The sequence below is a fragment of the Vitis vinifera genome, chromosome 2, assembly GCF_030704535.1.
Source record: "Vitis vinifera cultivar Pinot Noir 40024 chromosome 2, ASM3070453v1".
Classification (NCBI taxonomy): Eukaryota; Viridiplantae; Streptophyta; class Magnoliopsida; order Vitales; family Vitaceae; genus Vitis; species Vitis vinifera.
Window position 1 is genome coordinate 6,776,967 of NC_081806.1, and position 22,867 is coordinate 6,799,833.

The 22,867-nt window shown below is 35.5% G+C and overlaps 3 protein-coding genes across 3 annotated transcripts; all 3 read right to left on the bottom strand.

Annotated features, from left to right (window-relative positions):
- Window positions 1-213: 213 nt before the first annotated feature.
- LOC104878515 (uncharacterized) lies at window positions 214-1,835 on the bottom strand. The gene has a single exon (XM_010649056.2). It carries the CDS (start codon window positions 1,359-1,361, stop codon window positions 402-404), a length of 960 nt encoding a protein of 319 aa, XP_010647358.2. The 5' UTR covers window positions 1,362-1,835; the 3' UTR covers window positions 214-401.
- Window positions 1,836-2,113: 278 nt separating this feature from the next.
- Window positions 2,114-5,714, bottom strand: LOC100251487 (3-deoxy-D-arabino-heptulosonate-7-phosphate synthase 03). Its single transcript, NM_001281071.1, is given in 5 exon segments — window positions 2,114-2,374; window positions 2,487-2,732; window positions 3,328-3,604; window positions 4,127-4,404; window positions 5,262-5,714. Coding segments are annotated over 5 exon segments (1,515 nt in total).
- An 11,005-nt stretch (window positions 5,715-16,719) lies between these two features.
- LOC100247853 (DNA repair endonuclease UVH1) lies at window positions 16,720-22,596 on the bottom strand. Its single transcript, XM_010648930.3, has 9 exons — window positions 21,677-22,596; window positions 20,938-21,152; window positions 20,723-20,811; window positions 20,283-20,447; window positions 18,806-19,624; window positions 18,131-18,241; window positions 17,786-18,046; window positions 17,476-17,699; window positions 16,720-17,246 (listed from the first exon to the last, which is right to left on the bottom strand). The coding sequence occupies exons 1-9, from the start codon at window positions 22,540-22,542 to the stop codon at window positions 17,036-17,038; spliced, it is 2,961 nt and encodes a 986-aa protein (XP_010647232.2). The 5' UTR covers window positions 22,543-22,596; the 3' UTR covers window positions 16,720-17,035.
- Between the last annotated feature and the right edge of the window lie 271 nt (window positions 22,597-22,867).

Below are 22,867 nucleotides of genomic sequence, written 5' to 3' on the forward strand. Positions count from 1 at the left end.
GGATTGGGCTGAACTGTGTAGAAAGGGGCACGCAAAGATGCTTTTGAGTGTTGCTTGGCCTTGCCCTTTAACCGACTTTCCACTTGTTTTATCCCTGGCCATAATATATCCAAATGGGTTATTACAAGGACTCCACCAAAACCCACTAAGACGGCAACTACTAGTCTCAGAATGTAAGGATCTGTTTGATACTCATTCTTAAAATGAGAAACATTTTTCTAATTTGGAAACATGTTTTATTATCAAAATAAGTTATTCTTCACAATGAGAGAGAGGGAGAGGGAGAGAGGGGTGGGGAGGAGGAGGGAGAGTGACACGATCCAATAGTACACACCCCAGTTGGAAAATTACATTCATTGCTTAAGATTGATTCTGAACTTCACTTTATTTCTCCTCGGTAGTTAAATAGTGCTGCTGCCTTGATCATATCCTTCTTTAACAGCTTCAGCTGCTCTTCCCACTTCCGGGTCAACCCTCTCCAGTCTCTGGTTCTTGCAGTTGTGTAAGTAAACCACAAAAACCAGCCATTTCATTGTATTCCCCAAACAGACCAAGCCAACATATGCAGATGTGATTCTAATCCCATTTCCTCCTCCACTCCACCCCATATAGAGGCATGATCCTCTTAGCGCAAAGCTCCAAACAAAGAAAACGAGCATGAAGAGAGAACCAAATTGCCTGCTACCTCTGCTATGATACGACGACAACACTAGTGCTACATCCCCATGTTTCTCTTCCAACACTGAGATCACAATGCTCATGTTCCATATAGCACTCCATTCCACTGATTTTATTAATAAAGCTATAAAGAGTACCGCAAATAATATAAAAAAGTACACCTCGTTTGAGAAAATAAATACATGCGTTGCCAGAGAAATCAGACCAAGGAAAACGAAAGAAGCCAGTATAAAAGTGTAGATGGATGTGATCAGAGGCCCTTTAAACCTTATTTCTTTCATGGGTCTGCATAACATATCCATAAGATTCATGGGTGTCTCTCCCTTGTGGATGATTGATGCTGAATCCACAATTGCCACTGTGTTGAGGAAGTCTAAGAAATGGACGACCCCAAGATAAATGAAACCCAGGAGGAGTTTGTGAGAAACCTCCTCGATTGCTCTTTCTATTAGCCCCAGCGGCGTCTCATAAAAATCAAAGAACTTTTTGGGATGAAGAGTTTGTGTCAAGATTTTTGCTGTTTGAATGAGGGTCTGCTGAATGATGAAATCATTTATGAGCATGAAAGTGAACAAAGGGAGGGATGTGAGGAAGGAAAAGACAACGAAGTTGGGGTTTCTGAAGGGGATTTTCAGGGCTTCCTTGAGCATCCCAAAGAAAAACCGCATCTCTTTCATCATCATCTGGGTGTTCTCCAAGTCTTCTTTTGAATTTCAGTCTATAACCTCATCTGAGAGAACGCCCTTTTTTGTGTATTGTGGTGACGGTAGACTTTTTGTAACAGTTGACCGGTTTTGGTCCCCCTATCCTCATGGCTATGAAGACCATAATGAGGAGAGAAATCTGTCCATTGGTTTGTTCGACCATAACCTTTGATAGTTCTACTCTTTACGTCTTGATTACATCATGGCATATCAAACGGTTCTGACCCACATCTCTCGATCTGTTCCCTTGGAGAAGACAACAGCATATATATATCAGCATGAAATATGTAGATGCTGGGGAGACTTGGTCGTAAAACCTTTCAAGGACCAGTGGAGTCCAAACTCCATGGCCAAGAGAACCCATTTACCTAGCTCATCGGTTAGCTTCCTTATCCTCCCTGGTGAAAGCTTGGATCTTCTTCCTGGCTTAAGCTCCTTTATCTGCATATAGACCCTGGATCTTCTCTTCACGGGAAGAGTCTGTCAAGCAACATAGATAAGCTACAAGGCAATGGTGGTAAAAGGGGTATAAAGGACAATAAGCCAGGATTAACATCTCTAAAATTACAAATTTTATTACCAAGCCAAGTGCATAGTTTAGAACAAAATTCCATATTACAGCACAAAATCTCATCTTACTTGGACATGAAGAAAAACAAAATGGAGCTAAACAATAAATTCCAATACTGCTATATCAAAACTCAATATTCTTTTATCAGAGAACCATCTGTTCACCCTTTGTGGAGAGCACCAACAGATCTCATTCTTTTCCTCCTCAACCTCTCTGCTATGGCAAATGCCAACTCTAGTGATTGTGATGCATTGAGCCTCGGATCACAGTGTGTGTGATAGCGGGAGTTCAAGTCATCAAAAGTCACTGTCTTTGACCCTCCAATGCACTCTGTTACATTCTGCCCAGTCATTTCCAGATGAACTCCTCCTGGGTGGCTCCCTTCTTGATCATGAACATCAAAGAAAGCTCGCAATTCTGACTGAAAGAGAGAAAAGCACCTCAATGAATCCCCAAAGTGTAAAATAACCAATCTATGGATTGACAAGATCCTGGAAGTTTGAAAATCTTGGCTTCATTGGTAAAGTTCTTACCCTTATAGAATCAAAAGATCGTGTCTTCAGACCACATGGGGCCTTGATTGTGTTCCCATGCATAGGATCACTGACCCATGTGACAATAAGCCCAGCCTGCCGCACAGCTCTTATCAAATGAGGAAGCTTTATGCGCATGTTATCAGCTCCCATTCGGGTGATTATTGTCAATCTTCCAGGTTTGTTGCGAGGGTTTAGAATCTCACATAGTTTTACAAGCTCCTTTGGATCCATCTTGTCACTCACCTGCATGTTAAAGTTCAGAAATTGAAAAACTAAAGGACAAAATACAAGTTATCATCAACAGCCAAAACTACCATTTTGGTATTTTGGCCATGTGTGGACTCTGTGATTATGATTAACAATACGTTAGAGCCTCCTATTAAACATGTTCTATTCTCTAGGTAGAAACACATTAAAGTGCAACCACACATGTTCATTATAGAAAAGGGTTTGAGGTTACAGGATTCATTCACATCAACTTATTAATAAAAAGTGACTTAGGCATGTTATTAGTTTTGTAAAAATTTGACGTTTAAATTATCCAATGTGTAAATTCTTATTTTGACCAAACAGTAAAAAATGAAATTATTATGCAAACCACCTGCTTCCTCTCTATGTCATTCAAATGCCAAAAAAATGATGCAAAAGACAACCATGAACCTTATGGAACACTAGCATAATGGAATGCCCAATTTTCTTAGCAGCCAAATGCAGCATCTGTATCCATCAAATACTACTTTTTTGTGAGCTCAACAAAGTCCACCAGTAAGACAAGAAAAACATCACGCCACTTAAGGTGGAGCAGATAGACTTTTTCAAGATGGAAATGGACATTTACCTTTATACCAAGAGGATTAGATATGCCACGGAGAAATTCAACATGTGCTCCATCCAACTGCCGAGTTCTCTCACCTACCCAAAGCATATGAGCAGAGCAGTCATAGTAGAGGCCAGTTGTTGAATCCTGTCTAGTCAAAGCTTGCTCATATAGTAAATGAAGGCACTCGTGAGATGTCCAGAACTCAATTGTGTTCATGATAGGATGATCGGTTGTAAGCCCAGCAGCAGCCATGAAACCCAGAGCCTCATCTACCCTCTGTGCAAGTTCCGTGTATCTGTCTCAACCAGGCAAGATTACAACAGAATACCCACTGAGAGAATATACTAAGCTTGACTTTTAAATCACCTATTCACACAGAGTTCTTATATATCTTGTTTGCAGTTAGAAAATATTGGAAACAGGCTACTAACAAGTTGCATGCACTTTGCATAGCAGGCCTTAAGGGAGAAGAGAAAAAAAAAGGTAATTTGATGAATTTGGACAAACTGGCTCTGCCCTATTGATTTAGACAATTGAAGTTCATTTAATTGGGTTGAAAATGCAAGAGCAGCAAGTTTGCAAATTAGGTCTCATCAGCGAAAAAATTGTGATGATTTTCTTCCTAAGTCACTGTATTAAATGTGGCTAAAAGAGCATTGCCAGTTACTGTGCTTATAGAAAGCCCATATTTTAGTAGTGTGTCTCAGATGCAGGACACATATCTGCCATTGCTGGTCAAGGTTGAATATCTGAAATCATACCAAATCCACAATCCAGGAGAACTGCATGAAATCATGACAAACTTCAGATGATATACCTGTCTCCTTGCTCACTATGCTGTACAAAGTCAAGATTCCACTGTGACACTCTCTGCATGGCAGCATATCCACCAGTAGCAAAAGCTCGTAGGAGATTTAATGTGCCAACAGATTGGAGGTAGGCTCTGATCAACCTTTGAGGATCTGGTGTTCTAGATTTCTCATCAAAATCATCACTATTGATATTGTCTCCCCGATAACTTGGGAGCTTTACCCCATCTTTAACCTCAAAAGGATCCGATCTAGGTTTGGCAAATTGGCCTGCCATCCGTCCAACCTGTCATATAATTGTACAAACAAAGAAAATTTTGAGAAAGACTGATTATACACAAGACTCCAAATTCATGATAATTAAACACACATATGGGAAGATATGCTAAAAGCCTAGTCAGGCAGGGATGAACTAGAAATGTGGCACAATCTGAAGATGACAACCAAGCTAAACCCTTGAAAAGCAAAATAGCTCAAGTATCGCTTCACAGTTACAGTAAACATTGTTTTATTTGCCTCAAAAGAGGGCCTCCATAAAATTTTCAAAAACATTTCCTGTGCATTTCAAAGTGGAAAAGGCAGGAGACAGGCTTTGCTCCGTGGAATGAGTGTTTGGATATATGTGAACATCTTAAGTACCCATAGTCCAAAATTGTTGAATGGCAAGGAGCACAATTTATCACAGAAGTGAATTCTAATTATTACTTTTCTAAGAAATGTATTTTAACAATTGGAAGATTAAGGAAATAAATTTGTGCATCCAGTCATCTATAATAGAAAGGTGAGACATGTCGTAGACACCAATACTTCACTACTGCTCTCTAAACATCCAAATCAAATTTTATTTATTTGGTATAATATATACAGGACGTGAGTGATTACAACAGCCAGTTTTTCTTTATTTCTCCTCCTATGAATACATCGATTGTCAAGATGCAGCAATCAAACAAGAAATACTAATACTCCCCCTATTTCTCTTTCCCCATTTTTGCAAGATTCAAACACACCCTTAATTAATTCACAAAATTCCAGAGTGTCAAACTTCCACATGGAAAAACACCAGTTACCAACATCACATACAATGAATGAAAAAGAAAGGTAATCTCTACATACAAATGAGAGAGTGAGAGAGAAAGATCGAACCTTGATGACAGGCAATTGAGCACCGAAAGTGAGAACAATACCCATCTGCAACAAAACCCTAAAAGTGTCCCTAATATTAGTCCCACCGAACTCTTTGAAACTCTCCGCACAGTCCCCACCCTGAAGCAGAAAGGCCTTGCCCACGGCGGCGTCGGCCAGCCGCTCCTCCAGGTTCCGAGCCTCGCCGGCGAACACCATCGGGGGGAATGACTCGAGGGTCTTCAGCACCGATTCCAGCTCGACTGGGTCCGGGTACTCCGGGAGCTGTTGTGCTTTCTTTGATTTCCAGGAGCCGGGGGTCCAATTGGGAGACCGGATATCGATGGAGGAGAGGGAGGCCGAAATGGGCCTGGGTTTTAGGGGGTGAGTGGGAAGGTATCGGGGGTTGGGGAAGAGGCGGCATAGAGAGGGTGGCGTAGGGGCAGCGAGATTGGCAGTGCCTGTGACCGCCATAGCAGTGATGCGGGGAGTGGAGAGGAGTAGGGTGGAGATATTTTGCTCGGGGCAGACCACAGAGGAGAGTTAGAGAGGGGTTTAACGACGTCGTTCCCGGAGTTTCCTATTTGGGAAGGGATTGATTGATGAATGATGATGCGTGGATTTCTTCTGATATTTGGCGATTTATCGTTTACTATTTTTAAGTTTTAACGATCACCAGTCAAAGCCGACCTTTCAATTATCCTTAAAAAAAACAAACAGTCTCCGACCGGGTCTTTGTCCTTCACAGTCCGCCACTCCATCCAGGGAAGCTTTGAACCAAAATAATGCATTAAAAAAAAACTCACCAAATATATTTCCCGACAAAATTATTTTCAAACTAGTATTTCTTCTGTGGTCATCCATTGGCATGAATTTTTTTAAATGTAACAAAAAAAAAAAAATGTAATTATGATTTTCAATTTTTTTTAAATAAACAAAATCTTTTAATCATTAACTCCAATGAAATTGAGGCTTAAAACAATATGTAACTGTTAACTGTTATTAATATATTTAGTTAATATATTAGAAGTATATATTTAGTTATTATATATTTATTTAATTATTACATTAGAATTATTTTTTAACATATTAAAAGAAAGACCTTATAAAAAAATTAACAAATTAAAAGATTAGAGTTAAAAAAACATTATATAATATATTATACATGCAAAACAAATTAATTTTTAACATATTAAAAATTTTAAAAACAATCTCATAAATTTAGTAACACTTATATATTAATAAATATAAAATATAAAATCAATATAATAAATTTTGAATTCTCAATTTATTTTAATAAAATAAATTAAGATATTTTAAAATAAAACAATAAAATTTTATTTTAAAAAATAACTTTTAAGTCAAAATTGTAGTTGATGATTAAGATTTTATCATACGAAAAAAAATATTCTTAGATCATGTTAAAAGCAACAAGATGAGAAGTTTTAATTAAGGAATTATTTTATAGAGAAGTTTATATTTGATTTTTTTTAAATGCATTATTTTGATTCAAAACTCCTAAGGGATTTGAAAAAGGAAAAAAAAAATGAAAATAAGAACAACAGTAACAACAACTTTAAAAAAAAAAATATTTTTTAGAATATAGGAAATAGAAAACTATTTTTCAAGTGGTGGTAAAATAATTGATCATATCTTATCACTAACTAAATATAAGATATGATACAATATCCATCTCTTATCCTATCTCATGACATGTCTAATCAACTAAACATGACCTTAGGATTTAGTACATAATATTTAAGGTTTAGGGTTCAAAATTTAGTATATAGGATTTAGGGTTTATGGTTTAAGATTTAAGATTTATAGTTCAATTTTTAAATATCAAGCTTTAAATCTCAAGGTTTTAAAGTTTATAATTTAGGATTTTTGATTCAAGGTTCAAGATTTAGGTTTTAGAGTTCAGGATTTGATAAGAACTTATGTTACTTCAATTTAGCACTCCATATCAATACCTATGATATGCACTTTTATTCAATACATAAAGAAACAATCTTCAAAACATTTAAAAAATCTCGACAAAGCCATATTTCTTGTGATTATTGTAAACTGAATTATTGTAGAATCAAAATCATACAAATAACTATTCCTAAAGTATTAACCTATTGCTAGTAAGCATGGCTTGATCTAAAAGAACATAACATTAACGTTATGATAAAGATGGTTCATTTGACTTAAAATTGTTTTTCTTTAATCAAATTACCAACAGATTATTGGTTCTGATGGAAAGAAGGCTTTAGATTACATTATGAAATGCCTAAAATCTACATTGAGTGTTTCACTACCAAATTCTTTACCCCAAGTTACGAATAAAACTATTAAAATTGAGGATCACTTTATTTCCATGGTCTAAATGTCTTGACTTTCGTTTTCAAAGAAATTCAAGATAAAGGTCTTTCTTGCAAAGACATCTAGTGACAATTTCTAGGCAGTTTTAACTCGCAAAAATTGTTCCCCTATTTTTCATTTTGTTGGATCGAGTTGGATTAGCTCACTTGGGCACCCAAACCCAATTCCAACATATTCAAAATAATCTAAGAAATGAAACTTAAATTGAACTAAGAAATCCTAAAACAAGACAATAATCCCAAAACAAAACAAACAGGAAACTCAAAATTGCAATAGAGTACTTATCAAATTATATGGGTGAGGCATGATAGAGCAGTTTAAAGTAAATTTGCTTTCCTCAAAGATCAACCTTGGTGCAAAAGGGAAAATACATCTTACCTTCAAGATCCAACAACCAAGAACCTTGCTTAGGTGCACTCCATTGACGAGGTACAGTATAGCTCAAAAGCTTATGAGATTTTAAAGATCCTCTAGAAGAAGGGAAGACCGCAATAGACTTACAAGGAGTAATGCTACCGTAATAGGCTTAGATACAACAGGTGTATGGCTGTAATAGGATTTGTATATGGCTACATCAAGGGTAATATATGGTTGTAGTAGGGTCGGTGTATGGTTATAGTAGACTCTAAATGCTAATGGCTCTAGTAGACTTGACAAGGGCATGGTTGTAGAACTCGACAAATACAAATGGTTGCAGTAGGGTTGTAGACATAAAAAAAAATTAGTGCATTAAATTGCCAATAAGTTGGTTTTCAAAATTATGACTTCTTAGTTTAATAAAATTTGAGTTTGACAAGTGATAGGTTAAATACATTAGGCACGTGGCATGCATACAAAAATGACACGTAGCAAATTTTGGAAGGCTATAGAATTAAGTATTGCAAAATAAATCAAATCAAACAATCAAAGTAAAAAACGAATTAGAAATAAATATTCTTTTGTTGACAAATTTCTAAAATAAACAAAATTTTCATTTGAAGTCAAAAGAAAACTAAAAATTAATATTCCCTTGTTGGTAAATTTCCTTAGAATGAGATAAGTTACTAAAATTAAGGAACTAAATTCTTTGAATAAACAACTAAATCTTAGAGACTCCAAATTTAATTCTCTAATTTTACCTATAATTAATGATGACTTCATTCAATAAGGGGATAAAAGAAAATGACTTCACCGGAAAAAAAGGCTTCACAAAATTACCGCACAAGTTCGAGAAATGGTAGAAGTACTACACATGTGTTCTTCGCTATTCAATAAGTTCATTTGGAAAAAAACCAATTTAGGCTTTCAATTGATCTCTAACTCCAAGAAAATACTTCCGTTGTCATCCTTCAAATCATGATCAAAGTGATTGAATAAGAAGAAATATTCTTTTGTAAAGAATATCACCATAGAGATTGTACCCTAAAATTAATTACTTTAATACAATTTTTTGTTCGTATTATTTTTCCTATAGATTTGCTATTTTTTTTTTTTTTTGAGGAATTCACAAAATTTTTGCGTACGAATTTCTAGCATGCTTGGTGGGATTGTACGCACAAATTTTGTGAAAGTTCTATGAAAATAAGCAAAACAATAGGAAAAATATGCGAAACAAAAATTTATATTAAAGTAATTAATTGATTGTGGTGATACAATCCTTATGCTAATATTCTTTTTAAAAAGAAAATTTTCCCTTTAATTCTTTCACTTTAATCATAATCTGAAAGTAGACAACAAAAATGTTTTCTTGATTTTAAAAGTCAATTAAGGGCCTAGAATGACTTATTCTTGAATGACTTTGTTAAAAGGCGAAAAACATGTGTAGTCAATCGAGAGCCTAAAGTAGCTTATTTCTAAATGACTTTGTTGAAAGACAAAGAACACATGTAGTTAATCGAGGGCTTAGAGTAGCTTATTCCCAAATAACTTTGTCGAAAGATGAAATACATATGTAGTCAATTGATGGCCTAAAGTGACTTATTTTTGAATGACTTTGTCAACTTATTCCCAAATGACTTTGTAAAAAAGGAAATAATACATGTAATCAATTGAGGGCCTAAAACAGCTTATTCCTGAATGACTTTATTGAAAGGTGAAAAACATGTGTATAGTTCTTTTGTGATTTCTTGGACTTGTGGGGAGATTTTTTGAAGTTTTCTCTTATTTGTGAAGCCTCTTTTCCCATGTAGAGTCATTTTACCAATTGATAAAGTCTCATTCATTGAGAGATGTTACTATTATTTATAGGTGAAATTAGATAATTAAATTTGAAATCTCCAAGATTTAGTTGTTTAATTCAAAAAATTTGATTAATCGATTTTAATAATTTGTCTCATTTATTAAGAAAATTTGTTTACAAGAGAATATTTATTTTCTTTTGACTTCAATTGGAAGATATATATATATATATATATATATATATATATATATATATATATATATATATATATATTAAGAAATTGACCAAGAGAGAATATTTATTCTTTAATTTTCTTTTGATTTCAATTGGAAGATTTTATTTTATTTGCAAGACTAAATTTTGTAACCTTCCAAAATTCACCATGTATCACCTTTAGAATATATGTCATGTGTTAAATGTGTGTGACCTATCACTTGTCGAGCCCAAATTTTGTTGAATTGGGAAGTCACAATTTTGAGACCAAATTAGTGATAATTTAATTCGTTAGAAAAATTTTGATGTTACAAGGATATTTTTGCCTCTCATATCTTTCACTAACAAAATTGATCACTACTAAGATGATGACATCTAAAAAGATTCAAATTGTGCATGTTAACCTAGGCAATGACAAGACTGTCATTGCTCAATCGACACATAACACTACTACATGCCCCATGACTCGTAAAAAAGCAAAATCAACTATTGTACCTTTAACAAAGTTAGTAAGCAAGCATACTCATTTGTTAAAGTTTGCGAGGATAGTCGTAGTTGTGAATTGCTCATCACCTTAGCTTCTTTGGGGGCAAAAAGGCATAGCCCTCATGGTTAGGAAAAACACCCTTCAGTAATAAAAAACTTTAGGAATAAGTCCTTTTACTCTGTTGTTGATGCCAACTCCAATACCAACTCACGCTGTAGACCACCAACTGAGATTTTAAAGGAGGACAACTTTTCCAACCATTCAAACTCTTTTACTTATTCTTTCTCAATGACTATGTTGGTAATGACAATGAGCACTACATTCATAGAAAAACAATTAGCCAAGATGGCTTGGGTCATCACTAAACTCACCAAGATATTTGATGAGAAAGACCTAAAAATAGTCTCCTTCATGAACAAGGTTGAAACACAAGCATAAAATACAATTGAGTCAAGTTAAGAGATCACTCATCCCCCAAGCATTGCATCTTGAGGTGATGCATCGCATGTGTTTAAGTTGGTGCAAGTCGAGAGATAAATTGTTGAATTTGCCTTGATGGACTCATTATTTTTCCAACAACCTTAAGACATGATAACTAATACCATCAAAGCGCAGTATGTCGAACCATCATAGAGTACACTCATGTATTCTAAGCCTTATACTAAGAAGATAGATAACCTACATATGTTGTGGGCTATCAACCTCTAAAGTTTCAATTATTTGATGGAAAAGGAAATCTAAAAGCAACATGTTGCCCATTTTCTCGAAACCTACAACAATGTAGGTATATAGGTTGACTTCTTAGTAAAATAATTTATTTGTTCGCTTTGAGAGAATGCTTTTGATTGGTACATAGACCTTACATTTGAGTGCATTGATAGTTAGGACCAAATGGAACACAAATTTCTTAACCGCTTCTATGGTACCTGACGAAATGTAAGCATGATCAAGCTTACCAATGCCAAGTAATGGAAAGGTGAGTCAGTCATTTGACTACATCAATCATTGGCTCCCCTTAAGCCTTGATTATAAAAATAGATAATTTGAAATATTGATTGTGGAGATGTGTATATAGGGAATGCATTGGGGTCATCTATATATTCTCCAAGGGATACAACCTTGCACCTTCAAAGAGCATACTTGAGCACATGACATGGAACTCAATATAACTAGTCATGGTGCAAAGAAAAACCTTATCATTAACTAATGAAAAGAGATAAATGATGGGAAGAGGGGCGATAAGACCTCGAAGAACCCATCTATAAGTCAATGACAGTGAATGTGACTCTTATCAAAATCTAAGCACGAAGTAAAAAGAAGGAAGAAAGATAGGTTGGACCAACCCAAGAAAAAGAAAGACATCAATACACCTTAAAGGAAATACAGGAAAATAAATATCATTTTCCTAACTTTGACGTGCCTAGCATGTTGGAAGACATGCTCTAGAAAAAAGTTATCAAATTACTCGAGTATAAACACTAAGAAGAAATAAGTCATGTCGATAATCCAAAGTACGGCCATTACCACTAAATCATGAGTCACCTAGTGGAGAAATGTTTCATCCTAAAGAAGCATATAATGAACCTTGTAAAGTAAAGAATGATCCATTTGGATCTTGATAAAGTGGTAGTTTAATCAAGCTATTATAACATTTGGGTCATTTGATCATATTCTATTACATGCTCTACCTAAGACATTGGGGGCATGCATTGGTACTGTTCAATGTGAATCACCTAAGCCAAAGCAAACATAAGTGTCATACCAAGGCGCATTTCTTCACATTTGCTCTGATAATGAATCAATGTTAGATAGCAAGGAAGGTTGGACATTAGCGGCTCGAAGAAAACCTCACAAAAAGAAAGTGTCTCATCCACCACCAACCTTCTTAGGAGTGAATGACATAAGTGAAGCATCTATCAACATCCAAGGAAGAAAGGAAAAGAATGGTCTAAAAGAAAACAAGTGGTAGCACAAACAGATGACTTGTTGGTATAGAAACTCATCACCCTTATCACCTTAGGAGAATACTTCTCTTTGAGGTTCTTTGGTAAAAGGGCGATGACATCAATTCATATGATCACTTGTTATGAGACTTCGGAAGAATATGGGTTAACTGAAGATGAAGAAGAGATTTTTGTTATAGAGTCAAACAAAACTAGGAAGAAAATGAGGTAGTAGTAAGCCTATTGTGCTTACCTTTGTTTTTCAATAGCCATGAAATGCTATAACTTCATGATGAGATGCGAAGTGAATTGATTCAAACACTTTAAAATCTGACACTTTATGCCACCAAAATAAAAGAGGCAAAAAGACTTAAAAACGAAAGCGACAATTGTGTGACATGTTGTGCAACCATCACTTTCATCAACGAAGACTTTTAGTTAGAGTCAAAGCCACATAATTGACCCCTATTCGTTATCGAATACATGGGAAAAAAAGTCATTCACATCTTAATTCATAGAGGATCTGTAGTAAATATCATGCCTAAGGTGACAATAAAATGACTTGAGATTGCCACAAATGAGTTAATATAGAGTCGCCTAATGACCCAAGGCTTTAATCAAGGGGGACAACGAGCCATGGACATGATTCGTCTAGTATTTATTACCGCCAAGTTAAGTTAAAACACATTATTTCATATCATCGATGCAAAAAAATCTTACAATGTGTTACTTAGATGACCATGACTTCATGAGAATAGGGTAATACCTTCGACACTTCACCAGTGCTTCAAGTTCTATAAAGAAGGGGTAAAGAAAGTAGAGGTTGATGCTAAGCTGTTTATGGAAGTCGAGTCTTACTTTATTGATGTAAAATTTTACATGAAAAATGATGTGATACGGGAAGTCTTCCTTGCAATTATTCATTCCACTAAAAAAACTAAATTTAAGAAAGAAGTTGAGCAGTTTGAGCCAACACTAAGGGGAAATTTCCCAACCAGGAATGACTCTAATAGAAGATAAAGAGAAATCCTTAGAAAGATCAACATCAAACCTGATAAATACTACTCCTCTAGTTTTTAGGTATGTCTCAAGATCTTGACAAAATGAGGGTTAACCGCTTTTCATAGAAGACGAAAGCGAAGTACAAATTCAAAGGTTGGAAAATGGGGATCTTCAAGGAAGGGTATGATTTCACTTCATTATCACAACCAGGAGAATTTAGTCTTAAGACCACAAATGAAAAGATATATGGTCTTAATGAAACTAAAAAAGAAGTTAAAACAATAGGGGTACACAATCAAACTTGCTAAGGCAGGTTTAAGTTTTGTACCCACTAAGCTCATCAAGATTTTAGTTAAAGCTAGAAGGACCAAGACAAATATACAACATATCACTTGGAAGACATCAAAGAGAGTAGTGAGTCAAACTCTACTCCTTGAACTTCAATGTTTGGTCAAATTGACACTTTAACTACATGAGTTTCACTGCTCACTAGATTGGGTCATTTTAGCTAAGTGAAAAATAATTGAACACAAATTCCACGAAGATTAACACAATAAATAATTGGGATTCTACCCCAAAAGTCATGGAAATGAAATTCTAAGAAGAAACAATGTATCAAACAAAAGAAGGATGTAGAGACAAGGAGTTCAATCCCATCACAGATGAAATGTCACTCAACTTAGAAATTTTGTACTAATGGTTTGTTAGAATTAAAACGACATACCTTTGTAGTCACCGGGCTGTCAAAAGAGGGATGCTCCAAAGATATTGAAGAATGAATGACACACTCTAGGTACCATGTTATGATAAAAGTTGAGTCTAATTTGAAATCTTCAAAAAATGAACTAGAGAAAGCTTCTTAAGCATTTGAGGATAGGAGATAAGCGATTGTAGACGAGTTAAAAAAGCTCAACTTGGGTAAAAATGACGATCCAAGGTCAGCCTTTATTAGTGTGCTTTAAAGTCTTTTTGAAGAGAAAAGTTATCTTAAGTTGTTGCTCAAATTAAGGATGTCTTTACTTGGACATATAAAGAAATGTTAGGCCTTAATCCAAAAGTCATAGTGAATCAACTCATGGTGAAACATGGAATTCAGTTGATTAAGCAAGCCTAGGCGATTTCGATTAGTACTTGTTTCATATATAGAAATAGAAATTGACAAACTGATTGAGGATGGTTTTTTAAGGAGGGAAAAATACTTGACATGGAATGTGAATATCGTCATAATCAAGAAAAAGAATGGACAAATCCACATTTGTAGATTTCAAAGGTCTAAACCATGCTTGTCCAAAAGATGACTTTTCTTTGCAAACCATTGAGCTCATGGTCAATGCAACTATTGGTCAAGAAGCCTTATCCTCTGTGGAGGGATCATCGAGGTACAATCAAACAGGGATGGCACCAAAGGATAAAGAGCTTACTACATTTTGTATTCCTAAGAGTATTTACCATTACAAAGTGATGCCTTTTAAACTATAGAATATAGGTGCAACATACCAACATGCCATGCAGAGAATCTCTGATGACATGCTTCATGAGAATGTGGAGTGCTATGTTGATGATCTAGTGGTATAGTCTAGGAAAGAAGAGACCACCTACAAGATCTTTGTATGGTGTTTGACAAATTAAGAAAGTATCGGCTCAAGATGAACCCACTCAAATTTACCTTTGGTGTCACTTTTGATAAGTTTTTAGGGTTCATTATTCAACATTGTAGCATTGAAGTGGACCAATCCAAGATTGCGACTATCAAGACATGCCATAGTTAAGGAATTTACAAGGACTCAAAAGCCTCAAAGGATGTCTTGTTTTTATTTGACAATTTATTTCAAATATTACAAGACAATGTCAACCCTTTATTTTAGATCACCAATATGTCATATTGATTTGATTTTTTTTATTTAAAAAAAACCCATTGCATCGTAGTTTTTAAATTTGTACCTTTTTAGTCTCTTACCACCCAATTCAAAACAAATTTAACTTTAGAATAAAACATGTATATAACATTTTTAATTAATTTCAAAGGGAGTTGCAACTGTTAGCAGGTTAAGTCACATGTAACTAACCAAACCAAACCCGAACTAATTAATCCTTAACTGAACTGAACCCAATCTCTAACATGAGATGCTCAATCCAACTTGATTTTTAAAAGCAAAGGTTCAATCTCAAATTGATTAAATTAATTGATCAAACTAATCAAGCTTATGTGTCAAATTTAGGATTGATTAAATTAAGTCAGGCTAACCCACCCAGAAAAGAACATTCAAGGCCTTCACAGTTCAAACTGTTGCATCTTCTAAAATAGCTACGCTACATGGTTTTAAAAATCGGATTGGACCAATCAGTCTGACCGGTCATGATTCCGATTTGGTTTGACAACTTGAGCCGGCCAAGGATTGAACCGAAATCAAATCGGTTGAGCTAGCGATCGGATCGGACGAACTGATGGTCGGACTAAACGAATCAACCAGTTCAACTTTTTTTTTTTTAAGCCAAAAAAAAAATATTTTGATACATTTTGCACCAAAATGACAACGTTTCATAAGAGAACTAGATCACTCTACGAGGAACCCTTCCGACCCATTTGTCATCAAGCCCAATAAGCTTTGTCTTACAAGTTAATAATTCTTACATATACCCCACAATCCCTATATATATATTTTATCCATTTTTGATGTGAGATTAGTTAGTGAGAAGAAATATTTTTTGCAAGCTTGGAACCTTCAGGTGTAAAAATTAAAGTTTAACTATTAAGCTAGTAAACTTCTTCATTATATTATATTTGCAAATAAAAATATATAACAAAATTAATATTTTTTTCCAATTTTTATTGAATAAAAGTATAAACACTTTCACATTTATTTTTATAATAATTATATAATGTAATTAAAAAAATATATAAATTAATTAATATAATAATTTCAAAATAATAAAATACAAAAAACAAACAAATAAAATTAAATATTATAATTTTTTTTTCATTTTAAATATACCTTTATATTTAAAGATTGTAAATTTTATATTTAATAAAATTTTAAATATTAATATATTTATATTTCTCTTCATTATTTAATTTGATATATCAAATATAAAAAAAATATTATTAAATTTTTTAATTATAGATAACTTTAATTTCTTATAATTATTTAAAATTTTATATAATATATAAATTATTATTTATGATGTTACCACTTTGACGGTGGTCCGACCAAATGATGAACAAACTTTTCCGGTTCATTGATTCTGAAAACATTGCTGAGACAGGGATAACATATAAAGATTTACGTCCAGTCCAGTCATTCCAGAGTCGATTCAAACGCACACGGCTCTATCAGAGTGTGTTAAAATATACACAAATATAAATAAAAATAATCTACTAGGGGACAAAAGATTACACCACTCATTGGCCCCACAATGCGCCCCAAGCTCAATGTTAGCTTGGACTAAACAATGAAGTAACTAAATATTACCAAAAAAATTGGAAAGGGGTTAGTCCATGACTCCATGGTAACCCCAACAAGGTCCAGATAAAATCCTCGATACTAATACAACAATGCTTAAAATATGCTACAGCTCACTGTTTCTGTAGGACCTAAATTTAAATCTATTTGCGCTATATCACTACCTATAGCAAGGTTGGATACTTGGCATCCAGAAACTCCCTCAGGGTCCTTGCAGCTTTATGACCTCCCATTAATTCAGCTAGCTTCTCTACAGGAAGAAGGGCAAGTTCTGCCAAGCTTTTACACCCATCCATTATAGCCCTATAGTTAGAGTCTGTTACACCCGGCAGCCGTCTCAACAACTCCACCGCACTAGTGTTGTAATTTTCAGCTCTGTAAATGAACAAAGTAATCAACCACAAAATTCATATACCAAACTACAAACACATGAACCCATTAGACAACTTCCAACATAAATTGCTGAACTGAGTCAGTTTCCCCAGCAAAACTTGTTGCTTTTGAAAATGCCACTCACAAGACTCTTGTTGGAATCTTGCACCATCTAAAAACACAATCTGAAAACTTTAGGATGTGAAGAAGACCTGACAATTAAGTTTCATACCTCACATCATTCTCCACGATACCCTCTTCGGAGGGGACACCCACCCTGATTGCCTTTGCTTCATCAGGCTCATCCTGATTGGCCTTGAGTGAAGCAAATATCTCTGCGGTTGCATGCAAACTGCGAGACCAGACAATGCGCAGGCGGGGGAAATGTAGAACAAGCAATGACAGCTTGGAAATAATACTATTTGGTGTGACGTCATCACCAATTTCACTTGCAGACTACAAACACAAACCAATGGATCAAAACTTGTAAAGCTTTAAGCCTGCCCTAAAGGACATCTTATTAAGAATTAATATCAAATTACCTGAAACGAAAAGCTTTTGTCTTGTGAAAATTCAATCAGAAGCACTGGTATTCTATAATACCGTACCATGGTTTCAACTTGATGGTATAGGCGGCCTGATGCAAAGCTTCCAAAAAGATCTTGGATACTCTTCCTCTCTACGCAAATTAGAGGAGAGAGGATATAATCCCCAACTTCCAAGGTAACTGGTATAATGCGCATGCCCTTCTGGTGAAGAACATTTGGAAGGCTGCTCATGAACTCCCTCATATCAACTATGACCTAAAAAATGTGATTTTGTTGAAGGAATTGTATCTTCAAAACAGTAAAAGAATTGTCATTCATAGAATGCAGAACATCATCTACCTGGATTTCTTTCTCCACTTCCTTTCTTCCACCAGCCTTTCTGGTTATTGAGTTTTGGGAAGTTATAGCTTGTGGTTCAATGGAAGAATTCAATCCCAGGCCACGCACATCCTGATTGAAGAGCAGGTGACAGCAACAAAAAACCAGAACTATATGAGTACTAACAATGATCATATGGAAAAAGATGCAGATGAAGTTGGTCTCCAATTATTATATGCCATAGGAAGTACAATAAATAATGCTACATGTTCTGTGAAGGCCTCAGGTAATATCTGAGTGGAATTGGATTCTTTGGCTTCACACAGGAAAGTAATTCACAAAGCTACCCTACAAACAAAAAATTCTAATTCAGAACTAGCAAGAACATGAGTTTAGATTACTAGTATGGGCTAAATAATCTGCTAACAATATTGTTCTCTAATGTCCACGGTATGGGAAAGACAAATGAAAATGACTGAACACAGTGAATTGGGATACACCAGATGTTTTATAATTTTTGTCTAAGATTATTCAAGGCAGCACCAAGTAGAATCCATCTGGTATTATGCACATCAACAGCATGTCCAAATCTAACTGATTGGTGATTCAAATAAGAAAAAAATAAAATAAAAAATTCAATAGTAAAAATATCTGCATGGAAACTCTGTAAAGAAATGGTGGAACAGATGAACAAACCTGATCAACAGGGATCATCATCAATGATTTCTGCCTAATCAAAGATTCAAATGCTCCATTTTCCCTGCGTATGCTTGCCTCAAACTTTTGCACCTCAGTGGAATCTTCATAAAACAGAAAATAAACTTTCAATTTTTTTGAGGGATTTTCAGTTTTATATATTTCAATTTCCCTGACAAAAGTCATGTCTGGATGGTAAACAATAACTATAGAAGGCTTCAAAACATCAAGTATATTGCTCTTTTCACTTTCTAGGGCATAAAAGTGCACCAGTGGTAGTTGCTTAGCATTGCTGAATGATGGAGCATCAGTCTCTTGACAATGCTTCTGAAGAACTCCTTTATCCACAGATGCACCTTTATCTTTGTTTTCATTGAAATCACCAGAACCCACTGGATCAATTTCTTTTCCCTGGCTATCATTTTCTGAACCAAATACTTCAGATTTGTCATTTCTTCCTTGCTCACTATTACTATTGTTAACTTTGTGCCCAGAAACCTGAGCTTTTCCTGTGATTTTTATATTTCTTCCTTTACCCCTTCCTTTTCCCCGCCCCCCACTGCCAATATGAGGTTGTGAATTATCACTAACAGCAGTATCCTTTTTGGCTAAACTTATTACTGATGCTGCAGCCATCAGCGCATCATGTTCCAGCTTGCTTATGCTGGTAGGTTCTGTATTCTGTCCAGATGTAGAAGGAACCTCTCCATTAAGTATCCCAAACCCTTTAGGTTCTTTTGCTTTATTTTTCTTACGTGTTTGTAACCCCTGCAACTCCACTTTGCTTAGCAAATACTTTTCCCACTCTTCACGCATGACCTTCAGAAGAAAAATACACAAATAACAATCAGTTGTTAGACAAGCTCATTTATCATCCATTGTTAAGTAAAAAATATGGTGCTGCAAAGAACATACCCGAGGCTGCTATATGCAGCTTGCTTCCATAACAAGAGAAAAACAATATAAAAATTCTTACTTTTTTTTGTATGTCATATTCTCTTTGGTTCTTATGGTCATAAGATTTGAATACAAGATCATAATAACATCAGAATTAGACATTAGAAATTACAAAAGACCATTTCATAATTCACATTTGGAAAATTTTGTAAAGAATGTTAACTTACAATCAGAAATAGGTTCTTATCCATGAAAATAAGAAACCTCGAAAGGACCTATATTATTAAAAAATATCATGGATAATTCTGTTAAGCTAAGACTATGAGATGCCTGCCTTCTAGTTCTGTGCCAAATGTTATCAAAGATCATGCAACATGTATTAGATTCAAAAACCAGGAAAAGCAGAGCACAGTTTAGTTCTAAAAGTTGCAAGGGATTTGGTTTGGGCATGGTAGACTCAAAGTGTGGTGTTTAAGGAACTAACTGATAAGCTAGTATAGGAGTAGGTACACAAAATAAGAGTCAAAAGCACGTGGCATGGCAAGACAAAGTGAAAAGAATTATAGTAAATTGAGAAAACCTTCTGTGGATCACTCTTGATGAAATCTTCAAGTTGCATGCATGAGCGTTCATCTTTGCAAGCCACTAAAACAATGCCACTATCATCCTCATCACCTTCGGCTGAAGCATCTTCTCTTGAAGAAGCTTGCTTTTCTCTTTCGTCTTCTATCTCTTTAAGAACCTCCTGTAGTAAAATTCAGGCAAAAGTTTCTAAATGAACTACCTCAAAACATTTTTTTTTATATCCATCACATTTGAAATAACAGTAGCAACTAATAATAAGAATGAAAGGTAATGTAGTAATCTACCAAGGGAAATCCTTTTTTCATGAGATATAACATCAGGGACTAACATGTAGACAACTGTTGTGTAGGGTTAATCTTCAATGATATCTCACAACTATAAACAAAATATACTATAAAGATACCAAAGAAAAATGAAACTCACTCACTCACTCACACGTAACACCTTCCACTTTGGTGATTCCTCTAGCACTTCCTCCAGAACTACTCCACCGTTTGTGCCTACCAGCACCGAATCACCATTTGCTACATATGCATGTACACAAAGAAAATTGTTAAAATAACTCTTAAGAATAATCCTGATGGATTTTTCTTACTGTTCCTTTTGGAATTTATCCAATTTTAAGAATACACAGAATATAAAATGCTCACCTTCATTCTTATTGTTGTTCAACTTTCTCTTTTTGTTTGTCACACTCTTATTCTGCCCACCCAATTTCCCACCATCTGACCTCACAAAATGATAGACCCGTTTTTTTGCATACTCAAAAATCTTATAGCTCGACTCTGCAAATATCCAAACAGACCTAATATTCTCTGATGCTCTTAGTGAATCCAAATACTTCAAATAAGAAACTGCATCGTACCTATGCAAGCCGCAGATCAAATCCATTATCAAAATCACAATTAAACAAAAATTAGAAACAGTGATGGTTCACATTGCAAGATGATCCAACAAATTCCTCAAAGTTTTCAAATTCAAGCTATCATTAACATTGGCAACTGATCCAAAACACATAAAATCAAAAGTTCTTCAACTTTCATGTATAATCCAACAATATCCTCAGATTGTTTAGATGAATCCATGAACAAAATCATAATTAACTAATATAAATGAAAACAAGATATATATATATACACGCAGGCCTGAGAATTAAAAAATTTCCACTAATTTTCAAATGGAATTTATGACATAGCATAACTAACCCAAAATAGAAATGACAAGGCTGTACGATAATTTTCTAAAGCAATCATACAATATACCATTAAACTAAGCTAAAAACAAAAAATTCTTCACCCAACATGGAAATTCAACAATTTCTTGAAATATTTATTTTCCAAAGCAAAACCAAATTTTAGCCCCAAAATAATAGAAACAAGAAATAAATACCTAACAAGATAATCCAACAATTTCCTCAGAGTTTTCAAATCCGAAACCAGCTGCTTGGTCTTCTTCCCAAGCGTATGCCAAATGGGATCCAATTGCCGCCTCACAATCTCATCAAACGACTTAAACAGCCCATTCTCCACCGTCAGATCATCCACATCCACCTTATTCGTCTTCCTCATCTCCTTCAGACACGCATCCAAAACCTCAACAATTGCCTTCTGAATCCCCTGCATGTGCGCCGTCATCGGAACCCTAATGTCGACCACCACCGGCGGACACCTCTCCAACTCCTGCGACACATGCACCTGAAACCTCGGCCACAGATGCAACCTCCTCAAGAACAAACACTTCATTATCCTCTCCGCCTTCGCGAACCCCGACACCATCGCGTGCGGCTTATCCGAAAACGCCCGAACGTACGCTGCCGGATTGAGAGATCGGATAATTCGCACAATAAAGGCCTCTGTACATGTCTCGGATAGAGAGTGAGCATTGAGAATAATGAGGCCGGCAATGCCCGAAGTCGGAACCCTAGAAGTTAGAAGATCAACGATAAGAATCCGAGAAGTGATGAAAAAAACAGAGCCAGACGTGTAGAGAGAGTGGCGGTGGTGCGCCGGAAGATCGGCAGTAATCTCGGAGGGAAGATTAGGGTTAGGGTTAGGGTTAGCGTCGAGGTGGTAAAGGATGAGTTGCTTTTGAGAAGGGGAAGAGGAGAGGAGGAGAAGCGAGCCTTGGGAAGGATGGTGGAGGAGGAGGAGAGAGGAGATTAGCTTGGGGAGGCAGAGGCCTGAGGAGAGCACCACCAGTCCGCCATTGGAGTCTTCGAGAAGCTCTGTGATGATGTGTTCGTGGAACTGCACCATTCTTGTGGCGGGAAGGTGCCGTTGAAAATCTGACGGGGGGAATTGTGTGGGATGGGCTTTATAGCTGGCTGCGGGCGGTTCGGATCGTGCCACGTCATGGTCAGTGTTCAAGGTGGCTGACTTATGTATTAATTAGTTGAATTATAATTTCTTCCTTTTAAAATACCTGATTTACCAAATTTTCAATTTTCAATTTTTTATTCATGTAAACTTTACATGTGTCATATTTTGATTGGTCAAAAAGTGGAGGTATGGTACCTCCAAGCACTTTTCGGTACCATAGAATGACGCTTAAATCATGTTCCTAGTAGAAACAGAGAAAAGA